The sequence below is a fragment of the Hippoglossus stenolepis genome, chromosome 1 (assembly GCF_022539355.2).
Source record: "Hippoglossus stenolepis isolate QCI-W04-F060 chromosome 1, HSTE1.2, whole genome shotgun sequence".
Lineage (NCBI taxonomy): Eukaryota > Metazoa > Chordata > Actinopteri > Pleuronectiformes > Pleuronectidae > Hippoglossus > Hippoglossus stenolepis.
Window position 1 is genome coordinate 8408369 of NC_061483.1, and position 21742 is coordinate 8430110.

General features: G+C 40.8%; 4 protein-coding genes across 6 annotated transcripts; 2 read left to right on the plus strand and 2 right to left on the minus strand.

The window, feature by feature from the left end:
- Positions 1 to 261: 261 nt before the first annotated feature.
- Positions 262 to 5332, minus strand: LOC118112263 (BTB/POZ domain-containing protein 1). Of its 2 annotated transcripts, none has more exons than XM_035161441.1 (8): positions 4729 to 5332; positions 3562 to 3718; positions 2856 to 2961; positions 2569 to 2766; positions 2180 to 2309; positions 2000 to 2087; positions 1175 to 1321; positions 262 to 1062 (listed from the first exon to the last, which is right to left on the minus strand). In XM_035161441.1, exons 1-8 carry the CDS (start codon positions 5145 to 5147, stop codon positions 904 to 906), a joined length of 1404 nt encoding a protein of 467 aa, XP_035017332.1. In that variant the 5' UTR covers positions 5148 to 5332; the 3' UTR covers positions 262 to 903. The 2 variants fall into 2 exon arrangements, with proteins under 2 accessions (XP_035017332.1, XP_035017321.1); XM_035161430.1 differs by having other exon boundaries at positions 2180 to 2372.
- A 645-nt stretch (positions 5333 to 5977) lies between these two features.
- Positions 5978 to 9989, plus strand: LOC118110175 (transmembrane 6 superfamily member 1). Its single transcript, XM_035157868.2, has 10 exons — positions 5978 to 6340; positions 6449 to 6552; positions 6881 to 6978; positions 7150 to 7253; positions 7489 to 7571; positions 7788 to 7906; positions 8269 to 8373; positions 8456 to 8548; positions 8633 to 8752; positions 9433 to 9989. The coding sequence occupies exons 1-10, from the start codon at positions 6249 to 6251 to the stop codon at positions 9622 to 9624; spliced, it is 1110 nt and encodes a 369-aa protein (XP_035013759.1). The 5' UTR covers positions 5978 to 6248; the 3' UTR covers positions 9625 to 9989.
- A 473-nt stretch (positions 9990 to 10462) lies between these two features.
- On the plus strand, positions 10463 to 15385 carry zrsr2 (zinc finger (CCCH type), RNA-binding motif and serine/arginine rich 2). 2 transcript variants are annotated; one of them, XM_035154195.2, is made up of 11 exons: positions 10463 to 10755; positions 11257 to 11336; positions 11417 to 11501; positions 11624 to 11732; positions 12057 to 12143; positions 12538 to 12576; positions 13170 to 13300; positions 13417 to 13630; positions 13962 to 14017; positions 14111 to 14220; positions 14391 to 15385. In XM_035154195.2, the coding sequence occupies exons 1-11, from the start codon at positions 10712 to 10714 to the stop codon at positions 15314 to 15316; spliced, it is 1881 nt and encodes a 626-aa protein (XP_035010086.1). In that variant the 5' UTR covers positions 10463 to 10711; the 3' UTR covers positions 15317 to 15385. The 2 variants fall into 2 exon arrangements, with proteins under 2 accessions (XP_035010086.1, XP_035010095.1); XM_035154204.2 differs by having other exon boundaries at positions 11257 to 11333.
- An 861-nt stretch (positions 15386 to 16246) lies between these two features.
- ap1s2 (adaptor related protein complex 1 subunit sigma 2) lies at positions 16247 to 20522 on the minus strand. Its single transcript, XM_035154216.2, has 5 exons — positions 20355 to 20522; positions 19271 to 19449; positions 18590 to 18698; positions 18363 to 18500; positions 16247 to 17241 (listed from the first exon to the last, which is right to left on the minus strand). The coding sequence occupies exons 2-5, from the start codon at positions 19447 to 19449 to the stop codon at positions 17194 to 17196; spliced, it is 474 nt and encodes a 157-aa protein (XP_035010107.1). The 5' UTR covers positions 20355 to 20522; the 3' UTR covers positions 16247 to 17193.
- Between the last annotated feature and the right edge of the window lie 1220 nt (positions 20523 to 21742).

Below are 21742 nucleotides of genomic sequence, written 5' to 3' on the forward strand. Positions count from 1 at the left end.
AAAAAGAAGGGACATTTTTCTATTATTTTCCACTTCTACCAATTTAATTAATTTTTGCTGTTGATATTTTACTTCATCACTGTGCATTAAGCAATAACTCCCTCTTGATCATCTGACAATCGCTCCGGTTTAACCTCCGTGCTGGGAGCCACTGGCTTCGATAGTTTGTTGTATAGCAATAGAAAGTATCTGGCATCACCTAGTGTCAGAAATAGGAATAATATAAGCTAGTATGGTATACATAAAAAAATATAACCAACACCAACTTCATCTGGAATTTATTAAACAATCCTACTTTGGTCTGACCACATTTTATTGACAAAAAAAAACGTTTTTTTTACATTTTAATTAAGTGCTAAGCGAACATGAAGTCAGAAATTACAGCATGTACCACTGGCAAAGTTACACAACACACATGGATCCTGAACACAGTGCAAAAACAAAGTACTTGAGGACACCAGCTTAATAAATGACGAGTGCACAATTAAAAAAATTGCTAATTTTACACTTGCGATAAATGCATCAGAATAAAACTGACGAAATAAAGTGAAATGGCATCAACCAACACATGGTCGCTGTCTCTGTAGTTTCATTCGTCAGCTGACTGATAGTAACACTCACACTGGACAAGAGTATTTAGATCATATAAAAAACGATGACACCGGCCATTTAGTGTTTCCATGCTGTGATTTTCACCACAACTGTGACCGTCTCCACATTCCTGATCGCGTCTGTACACGTCTATTCTATAGACAGATACACACGTACAGCATCGACACGCACTCAAACACACACATTCTTTATTCCAAGGGATCGTGAGGCACTACGTACGTTTGTATATCCAGCAAGACAGTTTTTTCCAGCAGTCTGAGTTCAGTGTACCTGCTTGACACCGTGTTAAGTCTAGGTGTAGTAGATGATCTCTGGTATCTGCCCGTCCTCCACTGACGTACCGTTGTTATTCCCAGGTGAGCTAAAAAACAAGAACGTCGTCTTGGTCCCTGTTGCTAATTCCTGGGTCACTTTCTTCAACCCCTTTGTGCCATAATGTGAGTCTGAGCCCTGAGGAGAGGAATACAAAAACAAAACAGGCCCTGGGTTAATCCTATTTATGGTCATGTTTATTCGTTCTATTTTTGTTGACATTTTTGAAATAGAGCAAGTTCAGACTGACCTTTAAGGTGGCACATGCAGTGTAGCTGACATTGGGAAGGATTTCCACCGGTTCTTTGAACATCACTCTGAATGTGCTCGCTGTGCCGTCACAGCTGAAGCCCGTGTCGTTCTGGCCCAGTGTGATGCGTTTGTCGCTCTCTATGATCTGAAGAACAAGATTAAGTCTTTACTTGATGGAAGTCAAGACATTAAGGAAGAAAATCTACTGCATACAATTCACTGTATATTCCACTATGTCAGTTTTAATTGTTGGTTGAATTAAACCAGCTTTTTGCACAGTGCAATGTTAAAAATAATGAAAACTAGATTATAATAATTACAATAATAATAATAATACATACAATACGAACAAAACAAGACAATTTAAATAAGAAAGAAAACACTTTTTTTATTAAACAAATAACACCCACTAAAACTGTTTAAAATCAGGTATTATATATATACATGTAGGAAAGCTTATTTACAAACCTTTTAATACTAAAACGTTTTTAGTGGGTGCAGCTGAAACTATGAGGTCTGACTGTCTGCGTGCGAACTTTATGGAAAACAGTGCAACCAAGCATGTAGCAAATAGTGCTGCACACAGCACAATGCAGCAAGAGAGCAAAACACCAAGCTAGAGATCTCTCATGTTACTATGAGAAATGTAAAAAAAGATTTGGTTCCTTTTGAAACTGTGGCCGGACAAAGTCGAGTTTGACGGTCCACCACAGTCTGGATAATAATTGGGAAGCACTGACCTATTTAATCCTCACCATAAACACATGGATGATATAAGCTACGTAAGTTTTTAATTCATCACATTTGAGCCGTATTAAGTTACCTGTATGTTGACCTGATAGTCAGTGGGTCCATGTATTGAACCATACAAGCCAAAACCCACTATGGATATTCTTCTGTTAACGTTGAATCTTTATAGAGAGAAAGACAGAGAAAAGAAATTAGGAAACACAATCAATTTACTCTGATTGATAACTGCCCAAGGATGTTTATGTCATATCACCTGATTCTGTCGCTGGTACCACTGTACCCCCATCGACTCTCAACCTGCTGGAATCTATTAATGCTGCACTCCTCCCCCCTGAGGCAGCAGCGAGGCCTGTCAATGTAGTCGACCCGTGGTTTGGGGTTTACTGTAAAGTGTAAAAACAGATTTACCACCTCCCGATCGAACAATATTCCAGACTGGGCAGGCCCTGTTGCACAAGAAAGAATATCAAACTGGTTTCTGTGGTTTGAGTTGTATGGACACAATAGGAACATGACGAATATGTTTATTAATGGCTACAATGGTCTGTGCAGTGTTTAAAAAAAACAACAACATGGCAGTATAGGAAACGCACACACAGTGGGGTCTTAAAGTTTGAGACCACTGGTTTATTTTTGGCTTACCTGCAGCAAACTCCTCAACAGTCATGAGTGGAAAGCGGATGAGAGGAAGGGCTTTCCCCAGAACCTTCTGTTTGTTCTCCGAGGTTGGGGGAAGCTGCTGCCTGTAACACTCAGCCTCTGCCCAACGTACCACCGCCCCAAACAGACGGTTCTCCCTGATGCTGAGAGTGTCTCTTTCTAGCACCGCACACAAGGTGTCTACGCACACAAACACACAGAATATTCATCATTTCACATCCGCATCAGGCTGCAGACAAGGAAATATCAGGTGAGTGAGACTCACGTACCGAGGTCAATGTCTGTGAAGCCCTCGGCGTTTATTGCATCTGCAGTGCTTTTGTCTATGGTGTCCAGGCAGAGACTGGCAAGTTGGGGCTCATCAAATAACCTTGCCTGTAACGAGAGCACAAAAGAAGCCACATTCACTAAAGCTGTTTTCAACTCATGAAAGGTTTTGGTCCAGACATTTTCCCATATTCCCTAAATCCTTAAAGCTCTGAAATCTTGTTGTCATCTTGTTAAGTTGCCGTCTTCCTCAGCATTTTCTGCATGTGTGACACCTCTTTTTCATCCTCAGATATTTGTATTCTTTTTTTATCTTTGCCTCTATTGTGTGTTAGAAATTTCATCAACATGCCCACTGGCTTATTCTCAGATGGGCTCACGCTGACATTTTCTGGACATTTCACTCGGGGGCTGGCAGGAAAGGTTCCAGAAAATGTCCAGGGCAACTGACTCAGGCATTTTCATTCTTACATAAAGCCTCTGTGGAACATTTCAGGAAAATGTGCAAACTTCAGCGCATGTCTGAAAGCAGCTTTAATATCCATTAATCAATTCTGGTCATTAACTTTATATTGTATGTACCCCAGAGGAGAACTACTGCATTTTCAAAAGGGAATTTGGGAATTTTGTGACATTTAAAGTGATAAAATAAAAGGTGCACTTCAAGCTGTTTACTGCCAATGTGAAGTATGTAGATGGGACAATAACCTGAGTGAGGAGCATGAACGCATTGTCGGCTCTGAGGTGCTTGGTGAGGAACTCCACGCAGTGACCCTCCAGAGCGGGAACTGCATACTTCTTAGCCGTATACAGAGTCGTCATCACAGTCTCTGGACCGATGTGGACCTCGTCAGAATACAGGAACCTGTGCAGATGAAACATTTGTATCTGCAGTATAAAATCTGAAATCTTAGGCCACCACATTTGAGGCTGACAGAGGATTTGACGGGAAATGAATCTAACATATGTAGCTGGTGTCAAAATACAGCTGATTTGTAATGAAGAGAAGGTGACACCTCGAAAGGGTGTAACTGTTGCATTCTTATCTCTACCAAGGAGATTGGTTTGTTTGTGTATTTGTCAGCAAGATTACACAAAAACTACTGGACAAGTTTTGAAGAAACTTGGTGAAAGGAGGCGGTGCGGGTCAGGAAAGAAGCCTTGAAATGTTTGTCCAGATCCAGGGATTTTCATCACATTCTTTAACATTGTGATTTATTGTTTAGCTTTTTTTTATAATACTGGATCTTGGTAATAATAAAAAAAAAAAAAAATCAGGTGTGGCAATAACTGCAGCTTGTTTCAATTTAAGGGGAATGTTGGGCCTTGGTGAAGTTATGACTCATTCTAATTCTCTGCAACTTCAAATTTCTTTTGGGCCCACATACCATGTGGAATGATGACATTTGGGTGGTTCAATGCTGTTTGCCAGATCTGGGCCACAAGTTAGTCATCGCATTAGTCACTATTAACTACCTGAGCGACTTTAGGTTCACATCCAGATTGCACCTCGTCGTGAGGACCCCATGTTTGTTTCGGGGATGTTTGGGCCACTTCTGCTATTTAACAAGTGGGTCACTTTAGGCCCACATCCATTTAATTTGAGCCACAAGATTACCTTAGGTGCCGCATCATTGCCTGAAGTGGCCCACACAAATTCCATTGTAACACATGCTCAATCATTTTGCACCAAAAGCTACCTCCACACTGTGTGTCTCTAGTGGTCTGGTGGTTATTATATTACAGTGACCCAGTGTTAAGATAGTGATGGAGCTCCGGTTTGTTTATCTCCAGTGTCCAGAGCAATAACTACATCCCACCCTCCTTCAAATGGAGCTTCAGGTGAAAGTTTCCCTCAGTGACCACCTGTCCCACCTGAGCAGGGCGAGGAAGGCTGCGGGCTCCACATCAGGCAGCTCGATCTCAGCCGAGGTGGTGGCCATGCCTCCGTTGAACATGGCATCGAACACGGCACTGCCGGCGGCCAGGACGAACTTGTGGGCCGGTATCCTCTGGGCCTGCCTGCCCTTCCCCACGATGAACCTGACGTCGCTGAGCAGCTCGTTGTTGAACAGGAAGGCGAAGCGCTCCTTCAGGGAGCTCTTGGTCGCCTGCCAGTTGTACACGGGCTCCCGGTGCAGGCCGAGCGTCGGCGGGGAGGCGGACGGAGCGGGACCGGAGGCCGGCATGTTGGAGATCCCCGCAGCGGCTCCAGAATGAGCCGAGTTGGACGCTCCCTCCTGCCCGTCATGGTTAGACGCCAAGCCGCCGCTGCTCCCGCTCCCGGTCGCCATGACAGCTCCCTTGTGTTAGTTTAGTTCGTGAATCTCCCTCCAGGATGCTCAGTTAGTGATGCACGACCAAACACCGTCAGAAGCATGCGTGTTGTTATTTATTTACGTCGCATCCATTCCCGCGGACGCCATCGCTCCTGCAGCTCCCTGCTAGCTACGTCTCTCCGGAAGTGACGCTACGCACACTTCCGCCAAAACAGTCTCTCCCTCCATTAATCTTTATTGCGGAATTAAAAATTGAGAAAACAAACAAGTTGACAAAAAAAAGAAACAAAAGATAAACAATACGGAAAATAAGTGTTTTTTCAATTCAATCCATAATTTATTTTATTGTGTTTATTATTATGTATTACTGTGTGATGTGCCATTTCCAACGAATACACAGTAAAGTGAGGTTTATGATTAGTACATTATTTTATTAATGATGAATACGTTTCGTGTTTCAAATAGTCTACATAACCTTGTAAAATGCACATTATTTCTTTTGTTAATTTAAAAAAAGAACATGTTATTTTCCAGTTGACACCTAGAGGTCACTGCCTGTGTGTGTCTGTGTGTGTGTGTCTACTCTTTTACCTTGTCCGGACCAGTAAACCTAATGGTGACCAAAGCCTGGTCCTGAGCAGGAGCTTGATATCTGAGATCTTTGTTAACGTTAGTTGTTAGACATAATAGTGGTTAGGGTTAGGTATGAATTGATTAGGGTTAAGTCTGGGTACAAGGTTTTGGTTAGGATGTCCACAATAAAAGGAAGACAATGCAAAGTCCTAATAAGGATGATATGTTTGTGTGTGTATGAGAGAGAGAGAGAGAGAGTAGAGTGTAGGTAGGAGACAGAGAAGTGGTGAGAGAGTGAGAGAGTCAGAGAGAGTCAGAGAGAGAGCGTTTGTATAGTAGAGTAGAGGCAGAGAAGTGGTTCAGAACATATTCTCTCACTCTGCGGCTAAACATGCTTTGGACGTTTTTTACATTTACACCATCTGAGCTTTTCCTCTTTCTTTGAAACATGACTTAACACCAAAGTTTGCTTTTTTTGTGAATTACTTTTTTTATTCAATTGTAAATTCTCGGATAACACAAATCTCTGGAAGCTGTTCTGCCATGAGTGCGTCTGCAGGGACGGGGGTGTTCGCCCTCTCCTTGATGTCCATTCCCACCTGCTATTTGTTCAACTCCTTCATTTACAGCAACGGGTGAGTGACAGCAGACCTGCTTCTTTATTAAAGTCTATCATTTGAAAACCATTTGTCAGATATTTAGGAATATTCTTAAAATATCTTTTTTTTTTACTTTGCTTTTAGTGCTGATGCTTTCTTCTTCGCTGGGTGTACCACAGTCCTCATCCTGGCAATTTCAGCTCATTTTATGATCATGAAGAAGGCTCCCACAGATCCTCTTTTCTATGGTATGAATCACCAAGTGCATGTTTCTTGTTGCATTTTTAATTTGTACAGAGGAATATTACTTTTATACCAAGTCATGAGATACAAATCATGAGGTTCTGTTGGACTTTTGAATCAAAAGCTGCATATTTATGGTGTTTAGAAGTTTTGTTGTGGTGTGAGCTGTTTTAAAACCCTGAGCTATTAAGGTGATACACAGCGCATTGTGTTTGCATGGTGTCCATGTCAGATAGAAATTTGCCCCTCCCAGGATTAAGAGTCGGCAGCTGTGTTTACTCCAAATTGTCTCACAATCAAAGTGAATGAAAGCACATGCATGTGTCTGTGCAGTGTACGCTGTGTATGCATCCCTCAGTGTGGTGAATCTGATCATTGGGCTGGAGCAGGACAACATCATTGATGGATTTGTGACGTTTTACCTCAAAGAGGCAAGTTGTTGTGCCACGTGTGTGTGTGTGTGTGTGTGTGTGTGTGTGTGTGTGTGTGTGTGTGTGTGTGTGTGTGTGTGTGTGTGTGTGTGTCCTGTGTGTGTGTGTGTGTCCTGTGTGTGTGTTTGTCTCTCCACACATTCTCACTGATAAATCTGCCCTGTGTTTCAGGCAGATCCACATATTAACACAGCGCATGGGCACATGATCTCCTATTGGGACGGCTGTGTGCACTATCTCATATATCTGCTCATGATTGCTGCCATTGCTTGGGGGTGAGTGTGCTGCATTGTTCACAGGGATGTTTACCACAGCTGCATCACTAAATATGGGAAAATGTTCCCTTATACTATACTGACATCTATACCATAGTTTTTGTATGTGTTGTAAAGTTTTTTTTATTTGTTTGTATACTGAAAATAAAGCTTATAGAATCTATTACTTAATCCATCTATCTGCGAGTCTTTGGAGGTATAGTGTGTTCATCTGGCTTTGACAATGTTTGCACAGGGACAGTTACCGAGCCATTGGACTCTACTGGGTGGGATCTTTTCTCATGCGTGCCATAGTTTACATTCTTGGGAATGCTGTGGGTAAGTAGACTCAAAATAATGTGATGCTGTACATGGCTCATGTAAGGTAGCCCATGCAACTCCTTGCACACTCCCACTGAGAATACTACAATGGTCCAAGCTTTTCCTTTTTGTAGAACTGAAACAGATGCACATTTTACTGTCGGCATTACATTAAGTGGTTTTTGGTCTGTGTTTTCCCACAATGACACATAACCTGCCTCTGTCCTTTCCCAGGGAAATACGAGACCCATGTTGGTCCTCTGTTCCTCCTCCACATGTTGTACATCTCAGTGTCCGTCTGGGCCTGTTTGCGTGTCTTCAGCCAGCCCTCCATCCAGGACGTTCAGACAACAGTAAGTCATGATCCGAACTCACAGTTTTTATCAGTCCCCTAAATATTCCTTTTTTTTTTTCATCAAGATGAATTACTCTTTGAGATATCAAGAATAAAATCGCACTATCTTGCAATGTTAAAGAAAGAGGGAAATAATTCCTGGAACGGCCCCCTGATTCGGATCCACAACAAAATTGAATTATTATTATCCTGTGGGTCATCCCCCCATCCCTCAACAAAATTTTATGGAAATCGCTTTTGTAGATTTTACATAATCCTGCTAAGAACAAAACCTGCAAGTTCATCTCCAGGCGTAATGATTTTGTCCTATGTTCAGCCAGACTGAATGTGATAGAGAGCTTTCTGCTTTCTTTCGTACAGAACATACAGGAGGCACAAAGTAAAGGTTTACTCCACAGACCTCTGGACTTCCTCTTCATTATCTACCTCATCCCTGCCGGGGCTTTCTGCGTCTTCAGAGGCCTGGTGAGAAAACACCAAGACGATCAACTGCCCACTCCACAAAACATATAGACTGCCTCTATACTTCAGACTGTCTGTATTCTAGGTCGCTCTGGACTGTTCCAGCAAATGTTGTCGAGACTACACTCAACTGTATGAACCTTACTTGAAAGACCCTTCAGCTTATCCTAAAATCCAGGTAACTCAGTCACACTAAAGTGGCCAAAAAATCATCCTGATAACACAAATCTCTGAAACTTTGAACCGTATCCGTGTTTATCAGATGCTGGTGAGCTTGCTGTACTCTGGTCCGTACTACATCATCACTCTCTACGGGCTGTTGGTCCCAGGATGTGAGTGGATGCCAGACCTGACTCTCGTCCACTCCGGAGCACTGGCACAGGTACATTCTATTTCTTTTAAATGAAGAAATAATTGCTCGGGTCAGTTTTCCAGACCTCGTTGTGTTTTTTGTCATGTAAAGCCACGCAAAGGCCTTCAGTACAGATGGTTTTAGTGCAAAATATTTTCTCTTCCCATATGAAGTTATCATTCCTTAGGTAGACCAGGCAAATCTAGGCTGCTCCCAAACTTTCTCCTTCTGGTTTTAGGTCGGTCTTTGTTTATGTTCTTCTATGTCGTCAAACACCAGTTTCTCCATGAGCAGATATAGGCTCTGAATCTGCACTATATTATCTATTTAAATCTAAAGATGGAAACTAAAGAGCTGTGGGAGCAGCGAGTTGTGTCGATCTCATCTCCACAACACAGAGCAGCTATTGTGTTTGAGCTGCAGGCTGACGCGTCACTCACCGGGGGGGATCAGGGCAGAAGATGACTTCAGACCAGGAGGCATGGCGGTATTCACATAAATGTCAGCTGTTCCGCTCGGCTATAAATAGGAAGGCTGATGCTCCGACAGCCGTGGTTGCCATGAGACACGTTATGTGTCTCTTTTCTGTGATTTAAAAAAAAAACTGTAACTGACAGAAATTGATATTGAAAATGATTTGAGGATGAGGGACATACCAGAATTTGTCCAATTTCCCAATTTCCCTCTCTCTGGTTTTCTTTACTTCACAGGCTCAGTTCTCTCATATTGGAGCGTCTCTGCACACACGGACACCGTTCTCCTACAGAGTGCCTGCTGACAGCCAGATGTTATTTTTGCTGATCAATGTCCTGTACGCTGTGGTGCCTCAGGCTCTGTGCTACCGCTGCTGCACCAGGCCGGACTTCTTTCTCAGGCCAACACCAGAGAAGAAAAGTGATTGACCAGAGTGTCAGTGATGGAGAGAGAGTGCCAGGGATGTCAAGGATTTCTAAATAAAAGACTTGCAAGAACTTGCAAAGTGCTGCTCTTTTTTTGCAGGTATTAGCATTTGCTATTTTTGGACAAGGAGCCGTGACCTGTGGGCTCAATGAGTGGGCAGTATTGGAAACATGACAAATACTCAGGTGTCGGCAGAGTGTCCGTCATCTGAATGTCAGGTTAAAGAAAAGAGATCTGTGGATTGCATTCAAACTACTTGACAATACTACATATTTTTGTGTTTTGGTTTGAAAAACTGCTGTGGTGGAGTGTGTATGTGCAGCACCTTTCAGACAGTGTCTCGACAAATAAACAAATAATTCACTTGTCTGTGTGTTTCACAGTTACTGTACACAATGGATAATTCTAATACCATTTAATCAACAATTAGTTTTGTATTTGTCATACATTTCATACAGAGGCAGAATGTGCTTCACAGCAAAACAAGCCATTTAAATTAAATCACTGTCATATAAAAAATTACTTAAACTTGAAAATGTAGTGATACTATTCAAACTGAAAATATATGTGATCTATTTTTGTTGCATTTCCTGGAGATTTTTTGTTTAGAATTTTATTTTCATGGGGTATGACAACCTATTGTTAGCTCTAAGCATAAGCAAAGACCCATCACATTCAATTTAATTTAATTAAGTTTTATAGGAACAACGTTTTAAAAAGGTAAAGTAAATGTTCAATATCATATTATATTATATTATATTATATTTACGTAGTTTTACTGTGTATTTTTTCAGGAGACAAAACTCATGGAGGATGGAGTTGAACCGGAAGTACTTTATATGGACTCCGCCTCTTCCTGTGTCACTCATGATCTAAACAACACAGCCTGCACAGTCAACTGAAGTTTACTACAACCAACTGGAATTATTTACTAATATCGACACATTAACAAACCGAATCTGATTCTGATTCAGCTCATCTCGCTCAGTGACCATTTGCTCCTGCGTCGTTTTTAACTAAACCCTAATGAGAAGAAACAAGCGACTAAAACACGTTGTCGTGCTAACTGGTTAGCTGCTGCTAGCAGTGATGGCAGCCTCCACTCCTCCAGTGCTCTCTGCTCCTGTGTTCAGGTCCGTGTCTGTCTTTACATCTTATTTATTAATGTCTTAATAATGTTTTAGTAACTGTCACAATGTCGCTGTAGCTACCAACACTACGTTGTTAAAGCTTAACGTCAAATGTTAGCTACCGTCAATGTTTAGCGTAAGTCTCGGTGAGAGTTCAGAAGTGCATCCAACATTTTAGTGGTTTTCGGATCATATAGCGACGTGAACACATCAAACATGTAAAGATCGATTAACGGATTAGTCGATCGCCACACAATCAATCGGCTCCCGTTTCGTTTATTGATTAATCGTTTTAGTCTTTAAAATCTCGACCTAGTACAGGTGACGAAGGTTATTTAAGGTCTTCCCAGTCATTTTGCTGCACAATACCCTGTAGCCGATTCTTATTATTCAAGACATATGACCCGGACTAGCAGACAAAAGCCTGTTGGACCTTCCTGTGTGTTACATAGTTTACTGCAGGGGACATTGATTGATGTGTCATCGTTTCCCCCACATTTATAGTCAAAAGCAACGCAAATCTGCTCAGAGGAAAGAGAGAAGGAAACGGAAACGTCAGGCTCTCGCCCAGGCCAGAGAAGGTGGTATGTACATTCTGTCATCAGCTGTTATTTCTACGGTTGTAGCTGCTCCATTTGACAGATTATTAACAACGCTGTTTTAGGTTTGAAAAATGGAGTAAGCTGTATTCCTGAGGAAGAAGAAGAACTCCACGATGATGAGGATATTGATGTTGCTGAGGAGGAAAGGTGCGTCAGTACTAATGTCACTCTGCCGTCCTGCAGCTACACATCCAGTGATAAACAGCACAGGCACCCTGGTTGCGCAGGCTTTATTAATCGTCATTGTGTTTGACTCGTTGTTTTCTCAGACTGCGGCTACACGAGGCGTGGCTGCAAAGAGAAAAACTTGCTCAGGAGGAATTCAGGCTTAGGTCTGAGAAAGAGGAAGCTGCAAGGAGAAGAAAAGAGGAGGATGAGGTAATCTACAGTTTGCATTAATCATAGAGAACATGTGCAATTCACAACATTTACATTCACACATGTTCACACTGATGATGATGTGCTGTAGGGAGTAACTGATACAGGAGTTCATTACTAATGTGGGATTTTTCTGGTCAGGACACAGAGAGATTTAGCTGGGTTTAATAGAGCTCTACTAAAGATTTAAGAATAATTCTGGAGATGTATTGTATTTTTTCCAGTAGTCAACAAATACCATGGAAAGAACTGACAATTAGTTGAGTATTTATGTGTAGCCAAAGCTTCATATTCACTGTCTTTTATGTGTTTTTTTATTCACAGCGGATGATAAAGGAGGAATGGGATGCCCAGCAGAAGAGAGAACAAGACGCAACTGAGCAGAAACAGCAGGAGAAACGAGACAAAGAGGTGACACGAGCCCCGGGAGGATAAAAAACAAAAAGAAAAATATCCTCTTCTACATAATCATGAGTATTTACACTGTCCATCTAAAAGTGAAGAATATAATATTCATACGGTCTCACCAGATGAGTGTTTCCTTTGTGAAGTGTTACATTTTTTTCCTTGACCGAGTGGCACGAGCAGCCATCGTACTCCTTAACATACAGCACCTTCAGCTCTCACAGCAAGGATGTATCTTTTACTTTGTGTGACAAAGATCCAGACACCTCCCTCTTAAATGCCATTTCAGTTTTGTGCCTATGAGTCCTTGTGAATGTGGTCTTAACCCACTGAAACAGATATTCTGCAGATTGTTGACCTCTACACATTTTCACCAGCCGTGTCTTTACACCATTTGTAGGAGGCTGTTCAGAAAATGTTGGATGAAGCTGAAAATCAGGTACAAAAACACAAATGTGATCGATTACACATATAACTATATATTTATATAGGGTAAGATACATTTTTATATTACTATAATAAACATGTCCGGGGTTTCCCCCAAATTGGAGAGTTTATACAGTAGTGTATTCTATATCTAATGGAATATAACTTGTATATATTTTTGGAGAACCTGACAGATTTTGAGGGCTGATACAGATACCGACATTAGGAGTACCGATATATTGCCTGAAAAAAACAATTATATAGAACTTGAATTAAGAAAATAAACCTTAAACATAAATGCACATTATTTCTGCATTATTTATTAAATTATATAAAAGTAACAGCCAATTTCTGTCAGCTGATAATTTGCTCGGTCTCTAATAATTTCAAATTCAGTTGAATTTAAGTCCTAAACAATGGAAACTAAAAATGAATAAACTAATATTTAAATAGTTTCTGTTATGTTATGTAAAAGACTAAAAACTAAGTGCTACGTGAAATCTCATTCCAATCAACATCTCATTCTAGTTTTAAGTCAAACTATTGAGTATAAGTACTTTTTAAATAAGTATAGATACAATTTTCTGTTGATGTTCTCACTTCCAGCTCGATAATGGGGGACCGTGGATGAATCCTGAGGCTCCAGTGACAGAGAAATCTGAGAACTTTGGAACAGAGCTCGATGTAGCCAACTGTCCGTTCTTCCTTAAGACCGGAGCATGTCGATTCGGAAACAGGTTCTTGCTCCATTGAATCACTAGATCTGCTATTTGAGTGATGTTTGAATGTAAGTACAGAGACTTATACCTCCTCTCTCTATATATTGTCCTCTCTGCTGCTTCTATGAGTCCAGATGTTCTCGGAAGCACAGTTATCCCACTTCCAGCCCAACTCTGATGATCCGCAGTATGTTTAAAACGTTCGGCATGGAGGAGTCACACCGTGATGATTACGACATCGATGCCTGTTTGGAGCACAGCGAGGAGGACCTGCAGGAAACCTTCGTTGACTTCTACCATGATGTTCTGCCAGAGTTCAAGAGTGTCGGCAGAGTGGTTCAGTTCAAGGTAAAGAGAGGAAAGCACAGGCAGATAAAGTGATGCATGTTTGAACTCAACATAATTAGATTCAAAATCTGAATAAAACTGATAGCGATACAAAGTCTGAATATAGACCATTTGACCTTTTGTAAAATTCAGACATTATTACATATTTTGTTGATTTGTTAAGTGAAACGAAGAAAGAAAAGATAATTGCTCAATAAATGAAGACACTGTCACTATTTAAAGAACTTAAAAATGAAATGGTAATGATGATAATGCTGATACCGAGAATCGATGCGATACCAGTGCATTAAATACCCCATTTGTTTCTATTAAAACCTTTTTTTCCTTATAGGTCAGCTGTAATCATGAACCACACCTGAGAGGAAATGTTTACATTCAGTTTGATACGTAAGTTGTCACAACATCACTCAGTGACTTTTTCAAAACATATAAACTGTACATTGTTAGATTTTTTTAAATCTTGGGTCCTTGTCTGTTTAGAGAGGAGCAGTGTACAGAAGCCTTCATCAAGTTCAATGGGAGGTGGTACGCAGGCCGACAGCTTCATTGTGAGTTGTGTCCCGTTACGCGGTGGAAGAATGCTATATGTGGTGAGTAATTTTATATATATATATATATATATATATATATATATATATATATATATATATAAAGGACATGAGATTTAAGTTTTTTTTAAAGAACAGTTTGACTTGGTGACATAACAGGATTCAGCTCAGCATATTAACTCTCCTGCTCATGTTGGTTTTCCGTGTCTCAGGATTGTTTGACAGACAGAGGTGCCCCAAAGGGAAGCACTGCAACTTCCTGCATGTGTTTCGAAACCCTGGCAATGAATTCTGGGAGGCCGACAGAGACCTGCACTTGTCTCCAGACCGCAGTGTCAGGGGGAGTCGCAGAGACAGTTGGCGTTCAGAACGATACGGAGACCGATCATGGTGGCAGCGCCGCTGCAGCAGAAGCCCACCGAGATCAGAGAGATCCCACAGCAGGCGAGAGGACAGCAGCAGGCGGAGGAGCAGGAGTCGAGAGAGGAGGGACTCCCACCAGGACAAAGACGACAAGTGGTCCAGATCCAGACACAGTGACAGGAGGTCAGATAGGCCTTTGAGAAGTAGAAGCAGAAGTAGAGACAGAGCGAGGAGTAGAAGTAGAGACCGAGAGCAAGACAGGCTGAGAAACAGAAGTAGAGACCAAGACTGGGAACACAAGCACAGGAATAAAAGTGAAGAAGGAGACAGACAAGATGACGATGAATGCAAAAGAGAACCTAAAGAAAGGTCAAGAAGCACAAGCACCGAGAGGGAAAGAATCAAGTTAAGTAGAGAAAGGAGCCCCAAGAAACCGGGCAAACATAAGAAAAGATGTAATGATGATACAGACACACACTCTCGACACAAACGCTCGAAGAAGAGCAAGAAAAAGAGCAAGAAGAAGCACAAGAAGAAAAACCATTTGCCTGAAGGAACCACGTCCTCAGGAAACTCTGAAAAGGAGAAAGAGTCGGAGGAAGAGATGGAGAACAATTCTGCTACGACTCCCTGTGAACGGACCAATGAAACAGAGCCAATTCTGAAAAACTGTGACGTGGATGTGAGCGTCGACACTGAGGAGCGTAGTCCTGAGGTGAAAAGTGAAGAGTCTAAAACAGACGTACCAGTGGATCTGCTGGAAACAGTGACATGAACGGCTTCTTGATTTGAATCTGAACTCTGTATGTATAGGAAGGAATAAATGTGAGTGGTGACCCAGTAAGTTAATGGTGCGTTGAACTGGACCTGTGGAGCTACATGGTGATAGTTAGTAAACACATCACAAGAAAACACCAACACATTGTTTTTTTTTCTGTATACATTTATTGATAACTTTCAAACATAAGAAAGAAATGTTGGCAAATGTGTCGGCAGTGTTTGATAGAAAAGTAATAGATTTCTTTTGCACAAATCAAAGAAGAACTTCTTTAATATTTGCTGAACAGAAACACTTTGTGGTTTTAAGAGTGCAGATTAAAAAAAACACTGGACTGCCATAACAGTTTGGGATGAGCGTCTGTTTCGAACTTGTTGAACAAGCCGTCAGTGATGAATATTATTGATGTACCCTGATATGTGCAGTTCATCTCTCCACCTTCCTGATCCATAAAGACACCCAGGATACGCCTGTCTTTAAAAGGACTGTAATAATAACATAATACTGGTGTGTATATATATATTGTTACCAAATAACCCAAACATCCTCCCATCCTAAATCCCTTTTCTGCCATGTTAGACACCATTGAGAAGGTAAAACACAGTGTTCTTTGGTCATGTTAATACGTCTTTAAGAGTGAGCCAAACTATCATAATACATAAAATAGCATTTTACTTTATTTTGGTCACTATACTATCCTGACCTAAGACTAAGGGAGAGACCGAGCTAAGATTTATCTTCAGAGACCGTGACAAACTTCAATCTGAAACAAATGCCTTTGTCAGAAAAATGCAAACATGAAAATACAGTTTTACACTAACTACACACAGACAGCTGGTTTGTAAAAGTAAACGTGCATTCTTAAAAAGAAATATGAAATGGTTAGTTTCTGGAGAGGAGTCACCAAACAAACTTTTACAAACCTGATACTGATTGTAGGTACTTATTTTTAATTTCTCTGCTGGGCTGAATTTACCCACATAGAAGTGATTGTAACAGTTTCAGTGTTTCCCACATTAGCACGAGCCCAAGTTGATAAAAGTTTAATTGTTATATTTGAGCCACAGAGCTGAGCAACAGATCTTCCAAAAAAATACATTCCTGACTATCTTTTTTAAAAAAAGAACTAAAAACCCAGGAGGTCATTTCACAACACTGCTGCTGTTCAGAAGTTATTTCTAGGCTCTGTTCAGACTTGGTATTAACATCCGCCCTGAGATCCGATCACGAGTGTACAGCTCTAAGCAGCAGGGCGGATGTGAACACCCAAGTCTGAACAGGCTCTGAGACGATAGCCCAAAATGACATATCTCCTTACTCAATTTGTACAAGAAGCAAAATTAACATTTATTATTTGATAGAAAAGTCTTTTTCATCCACTTGGTTGGAAGAGTTAAGAAATGTGTGGGGAAAAAAATCTAATTTCCATGGCTGAGTATTTATTCTTTCCTGAAATCAGATGCTTTGCTCTGTGACTCGAACCAACTGCAGCTTCAACAGCACCTTAAAAAGTTCCTGAAGCCGAACAGCACAACCAACCCTTCAAGCGGTGATGATGGATGATCTTAATATGATGCTGGAGATTTCATGTTGTTGCTACATTGTTCTCTGTGGCGTTTTGAAGAAGTTACGAGAGTGACGTACGATAATAGCACAGCGGGATACAGCGAGGGAACTTGTACATAAGGAGACACATCAAAAGCACAGTTGGCACCACATTGAAAGGACATTACAGGAGAGTACGGTACAGAGATGGTGATTATATACATACAACACTGACACAGTGACCAGGAGAAGACGGGGGCGGGGGGGGGGAGTCATGGAGATTGCCAGATCTGAATTGGAAGAAAGCGGCGAGGCAGCAGAGGGGTGATTCATGTCAGCCCAATCTCCTCTAAAACGCTCCGCGGCGCCTCGGCCTCCTGCAGAAAAAAAGAAAATGTCCCTTGTTGTTAGCTTGTACACCAGTCACACGTTCTGTAGAACATAGGGCCCCTGCAAACTATAATTAATAGTCACTGCATGTCACTAAATGTCTCAACAAGAACAGGAGACCTTTCCAGTGAGTTGAACCTTTTACAGGCCTGATCAGTCCTGCTGGTATCACAATAGTGCTGCATGCTTTGCTAAAAATAAATCACTGTGCACCGATTCTGTCGACTGAAAATGACTTCAGCCCGGCAGCAATGCAAACCCTGAGGACAGCACTTGCTGTGATGCACTGGCACAACATGGCGGCATTCAACAAGCACCGGGGGCTTAAAATAAACAGGTGATGGAATGCACTGATGGTAACGAGGTGAAACAGAAAAACAACATCTTAGTTCTACTCTTTTATCTGGTTTGACATGACTGAGCCAGAGAGAAAGTGATTCTTCATTTAAACCAAGTCAGAACTGAAATTGTTTATTATTAAATCTAAGTCTCATAATTGAGTCATCTAAATAATTATTCAAGCAAATATGCAATGAATGTGTTGCATTTGGGTCTTAAATTACAGTAAAATGTATATCTTTGTAGTTTGGGCTGTTGGCTGAGCAGAACTAGTTCTTAAAAACATCAGACTTAGCACTGAAACTTGTTATTGGTATTTTCCCCCAACTATTGCCCCTTTTCCACTGGTCAAACAACCCACTAACATCTGGCTTTTCTCTGGATATAAATCAGCCTTCACTCCCAGGTCACATTACTCCGCAGTAGACACAGGTCGGCCAGTGATGGAAACGTGACACCCGGCTGAATGTGATCATTTGGCAAGACAGCGAGGTGAGAGAGCACAGCAGAAGGACAAACTCCTTAAATAGCAATGGAAAAGGAGCCATTAACCTTTTTTGGCTATGGCTGCTTTTAAAAACCCTCTTATAGCCACTAATTGTGGTGGAAAAGAGGTATTTTTGACATTTTACAGACCAAAGTCTTAAATCGATCAATCAAGAACATCACTGAAAGGTTAACAGAAAGGTAAAATAATCATTAGTTGCCACTCTTCCCCAAGTGCTATTGACCTGACACTATCTATCTGTTGATGAAGAACCGTGCGTACCTCCTGCAGCAGGTCGGCCTGCTCAATGGCCTTCAGCACGTTCTTCTTGGACGTCTCCTGGGCCTCTCCGCCCAGCAGGAACTCATCCAGGATGAAGTAGGCCTTCTCAAAGTTGAAGATGATATCCAGCTCACACACCTGTTAGGTCACAACAGAGCAGATGATCAGGTCTGTTTGTTTCCCCCTCCCCACATCATCAATAGGCGTATTACATGTGTGACACTCACACTGCCAAAGTATTTGTCCAGCAGCTCCACGTATCTGTGGATGATTTCCAACGTGATCAGCTCGTTATCCTGATCCTCGACTGCACAGCAGAAGTACAGGCTTGCATATCTGCAACAGTTAGAAAGCAACAGATTAACATTGGTGATGACGTGGGTGTTAATCTGAAAATCACTGTTCACAGTCAGCTCTGCAAATATTGAATGCAAGACCGAGAATTCAGCTGATCTTCAAAGAAACTAAGTATTTGGTGATGAATAAATATTTTAATCAGCATATTTGTATCACTGCCCTCAACCGTTGTTATTAGAGAAGGGGAGGTTCTGAATATCATAACACACCAGAAGGTGAGAGCTAAATGCCAGAAAGCTCAGTGCCTGACAAAACTATCAGTGAATCACCACAGACACTGAAGTGATGTGACAAACCAAACATTAATACAGACATTTCTGAAATACTGAACAAGAATTTTTAAACCCCAAAGTCAAATATCTGTCAAATATTTGAAGGTTTAGCAAACTCAAAATCTACTTGCTACCTTTTTTTTTTTACCCGTGTTTTCAACCACATCTCACACTCAAGTTTTATACTATACTACTGTATAGACTGTGGACCTGAGACAAGCAAAGCAAGGGACTGTAAGACTCCCACGACCCAATGCTTCACCATCTCTTATCCTTTACCTCTTGTACACAATCTTGAGGTCCCTCCACTCCAAGAAGCTGCACATCTTGGGTTTCCTGGCCAGTATGGTCTGCACCAGGTCCCTGGAGATCTTCTTCCTCTCCTTGTCGGACAGAGGCACGTACCATTTCTGTAGGCGCAGCTTTCCCTGCCGGCTGAACAGCAGCATGAACTGCATCTGAAGGGAGGAAGGAAATCCAGCTCATTATCAATTCATGGTTGACTCGAAATGAGACCGATATTAAATTACATGAGCTACATTCTGGGTATTTCACCTGATATACAGAGAATTGAGTTACTTATGGAAAATTCTTATTTTAATAGCAAATGCAATCTCCTGGTTACATCCACAACATAATGCAGTGGAGACACAGGGTAGAAGGTCTTCTTCAGCGAGACTGCAGCTGAAACCTGACAGATTTGTTAAAAGATAAGAAACCAATTGCAGTGACCGAACCTCACCTTTTTCTTTTTAATCTTATTCGTACAAGTGTCTTTTGTTTCCTTTATCCTTATTTCCTTTATCAGAATTGTAAGTGCACCTATCTGGTTTAGTGGACTACCCAGAAATACGAAAAGACAGGAAGGATGCTCAGTAGACAATGTATTTGGTTGAGAGGGATATAAATTCATCAGCATCTCCATATATGTTTGTTTCATTATGTGTGGAATAAGCAAAACGTTCAAAAACAGACACCCATTAGCTAAACAATGTTTTTTGACATTAAAAACAAGGAGAAGATGAAGGAAACAAATCCGTTTGTGTTAAGTTATTAACAAACATGCCACATTTATTTCCATGTACATAAAGTTTCAGTGCAAATAATGGACGAGGGAGAAAAAAGCCCAACACGTGCACTCGTATATTATCCTGATGACAACACGAGCTAGTCGTGCTGACCCATTTATTTCGCGTTTGCTTCATTTTACAAGAAGGAGGCTTTACCGCAAAGTTTCATTAGCCTCCGTTAGCTAACCATGCTAACGTCAACAACGCGTTCTGGGTGGTTTGCGCCCCCCCTCTCCCCTCCCTCCTCCTCCCGCGACGTTCAGCAGATACGACACTTAAACACGAGTCTTTACCTTCACACCGCAGCTTCACTTCAGTCGCTCACACCGTCAACGTCGGTAGAAATCAAGCGACACACATAACCGACAGAGGGAGGACAGATGCGTCTGTGGGTCCGCGGGGTTAGCTGAAGAGGCTAAAAGAAGCTAGCGGATGGTGGTTGCTGGTGGTGAGGCGCTGTGATTGGCTGGGGAGGCCACCGCGGTGCGATTTGATTGGCCGAACGATTCCGTTATTCTTTGCGTTGTTCCCAGCAGACATGGCTTCTGGTGGATGTTGAGTTTGGTCGTTTCCCTTTTCTTTGATAATAATCTAAGAAAAAACAAGCAGAGATGAGGAAGTGTTCAAATATGTAGGAATACTCGTAAATATACAAGTAAATATATAAAGCACAATATACTAACATGTGCATTACCTCAATACAGAAACTGGTTCAAGTGGTGATTATTTATTTCTGGTTTGCTTGGGATATTTAGCTCGTATATTTACTCATAATAATATAACTTATTTTACTTGTTTATTCTATTTTTGCATGATTTATTCCTTATCTGCAAAGTAACTGGTAAATAAAGTTATCAAATAATGCAGTGGAATAAAATCAGTTACATCAAATCAATGACAGAATTCAAAAACTCATAGAATCCAAATGATGACAATAATATATCACATTCCTACACGTGTGTTGTGAGGAGTTATATACAACCTGATTAAACTTACTGCTCTTCAGTGGTGCAGTGAAAAATGCATTAATAAATAAGTGTTGAAATGTATAATAGTAAATAAACAAATAAATAATTATATAGATATGAATAAATAAATGTAGAAATGAATGAATACATAAATAAACTGTAGAAGAACTGTAGAAATACCGAAATAAGAAAATACAGAAAAATACAGAAATAAATATTGCAATAAATGTAGAAATCAATAAATGTAATAACTACTTAATAAATAAATGTAGAAATTACAAAATTGCATTTTCATCACAAACGGAATTTATTTATTTTTCTTACTTATATTACTATATTATTATGCTACATATTTACTGTTAATACAAGAGAAGTGAAGTGTTGTTATAATATAAGATATAAGATAACATAACATAACACAACATAACATAGGATTAGATAAGAACAGAAAAGATAATCCTTCATTCGTCCCACAACGGGGGGATTTGCCGTGTTACAGCAGCAGAGAGGACAGTAACGTAATAACAAACCTGCAATACATATAAATACAAGGGAATATGAAAAACATAAAAATATAAATGGAATAGAACTAATATATACAGTTAAAGAGAATATATACAGTTTAAAGAGAATATATACAGTGAAAATGATTGCACATAAGCCATTGAATTGCACAGACAGACATTTATATTGCTCAGTTATATAGACACTGT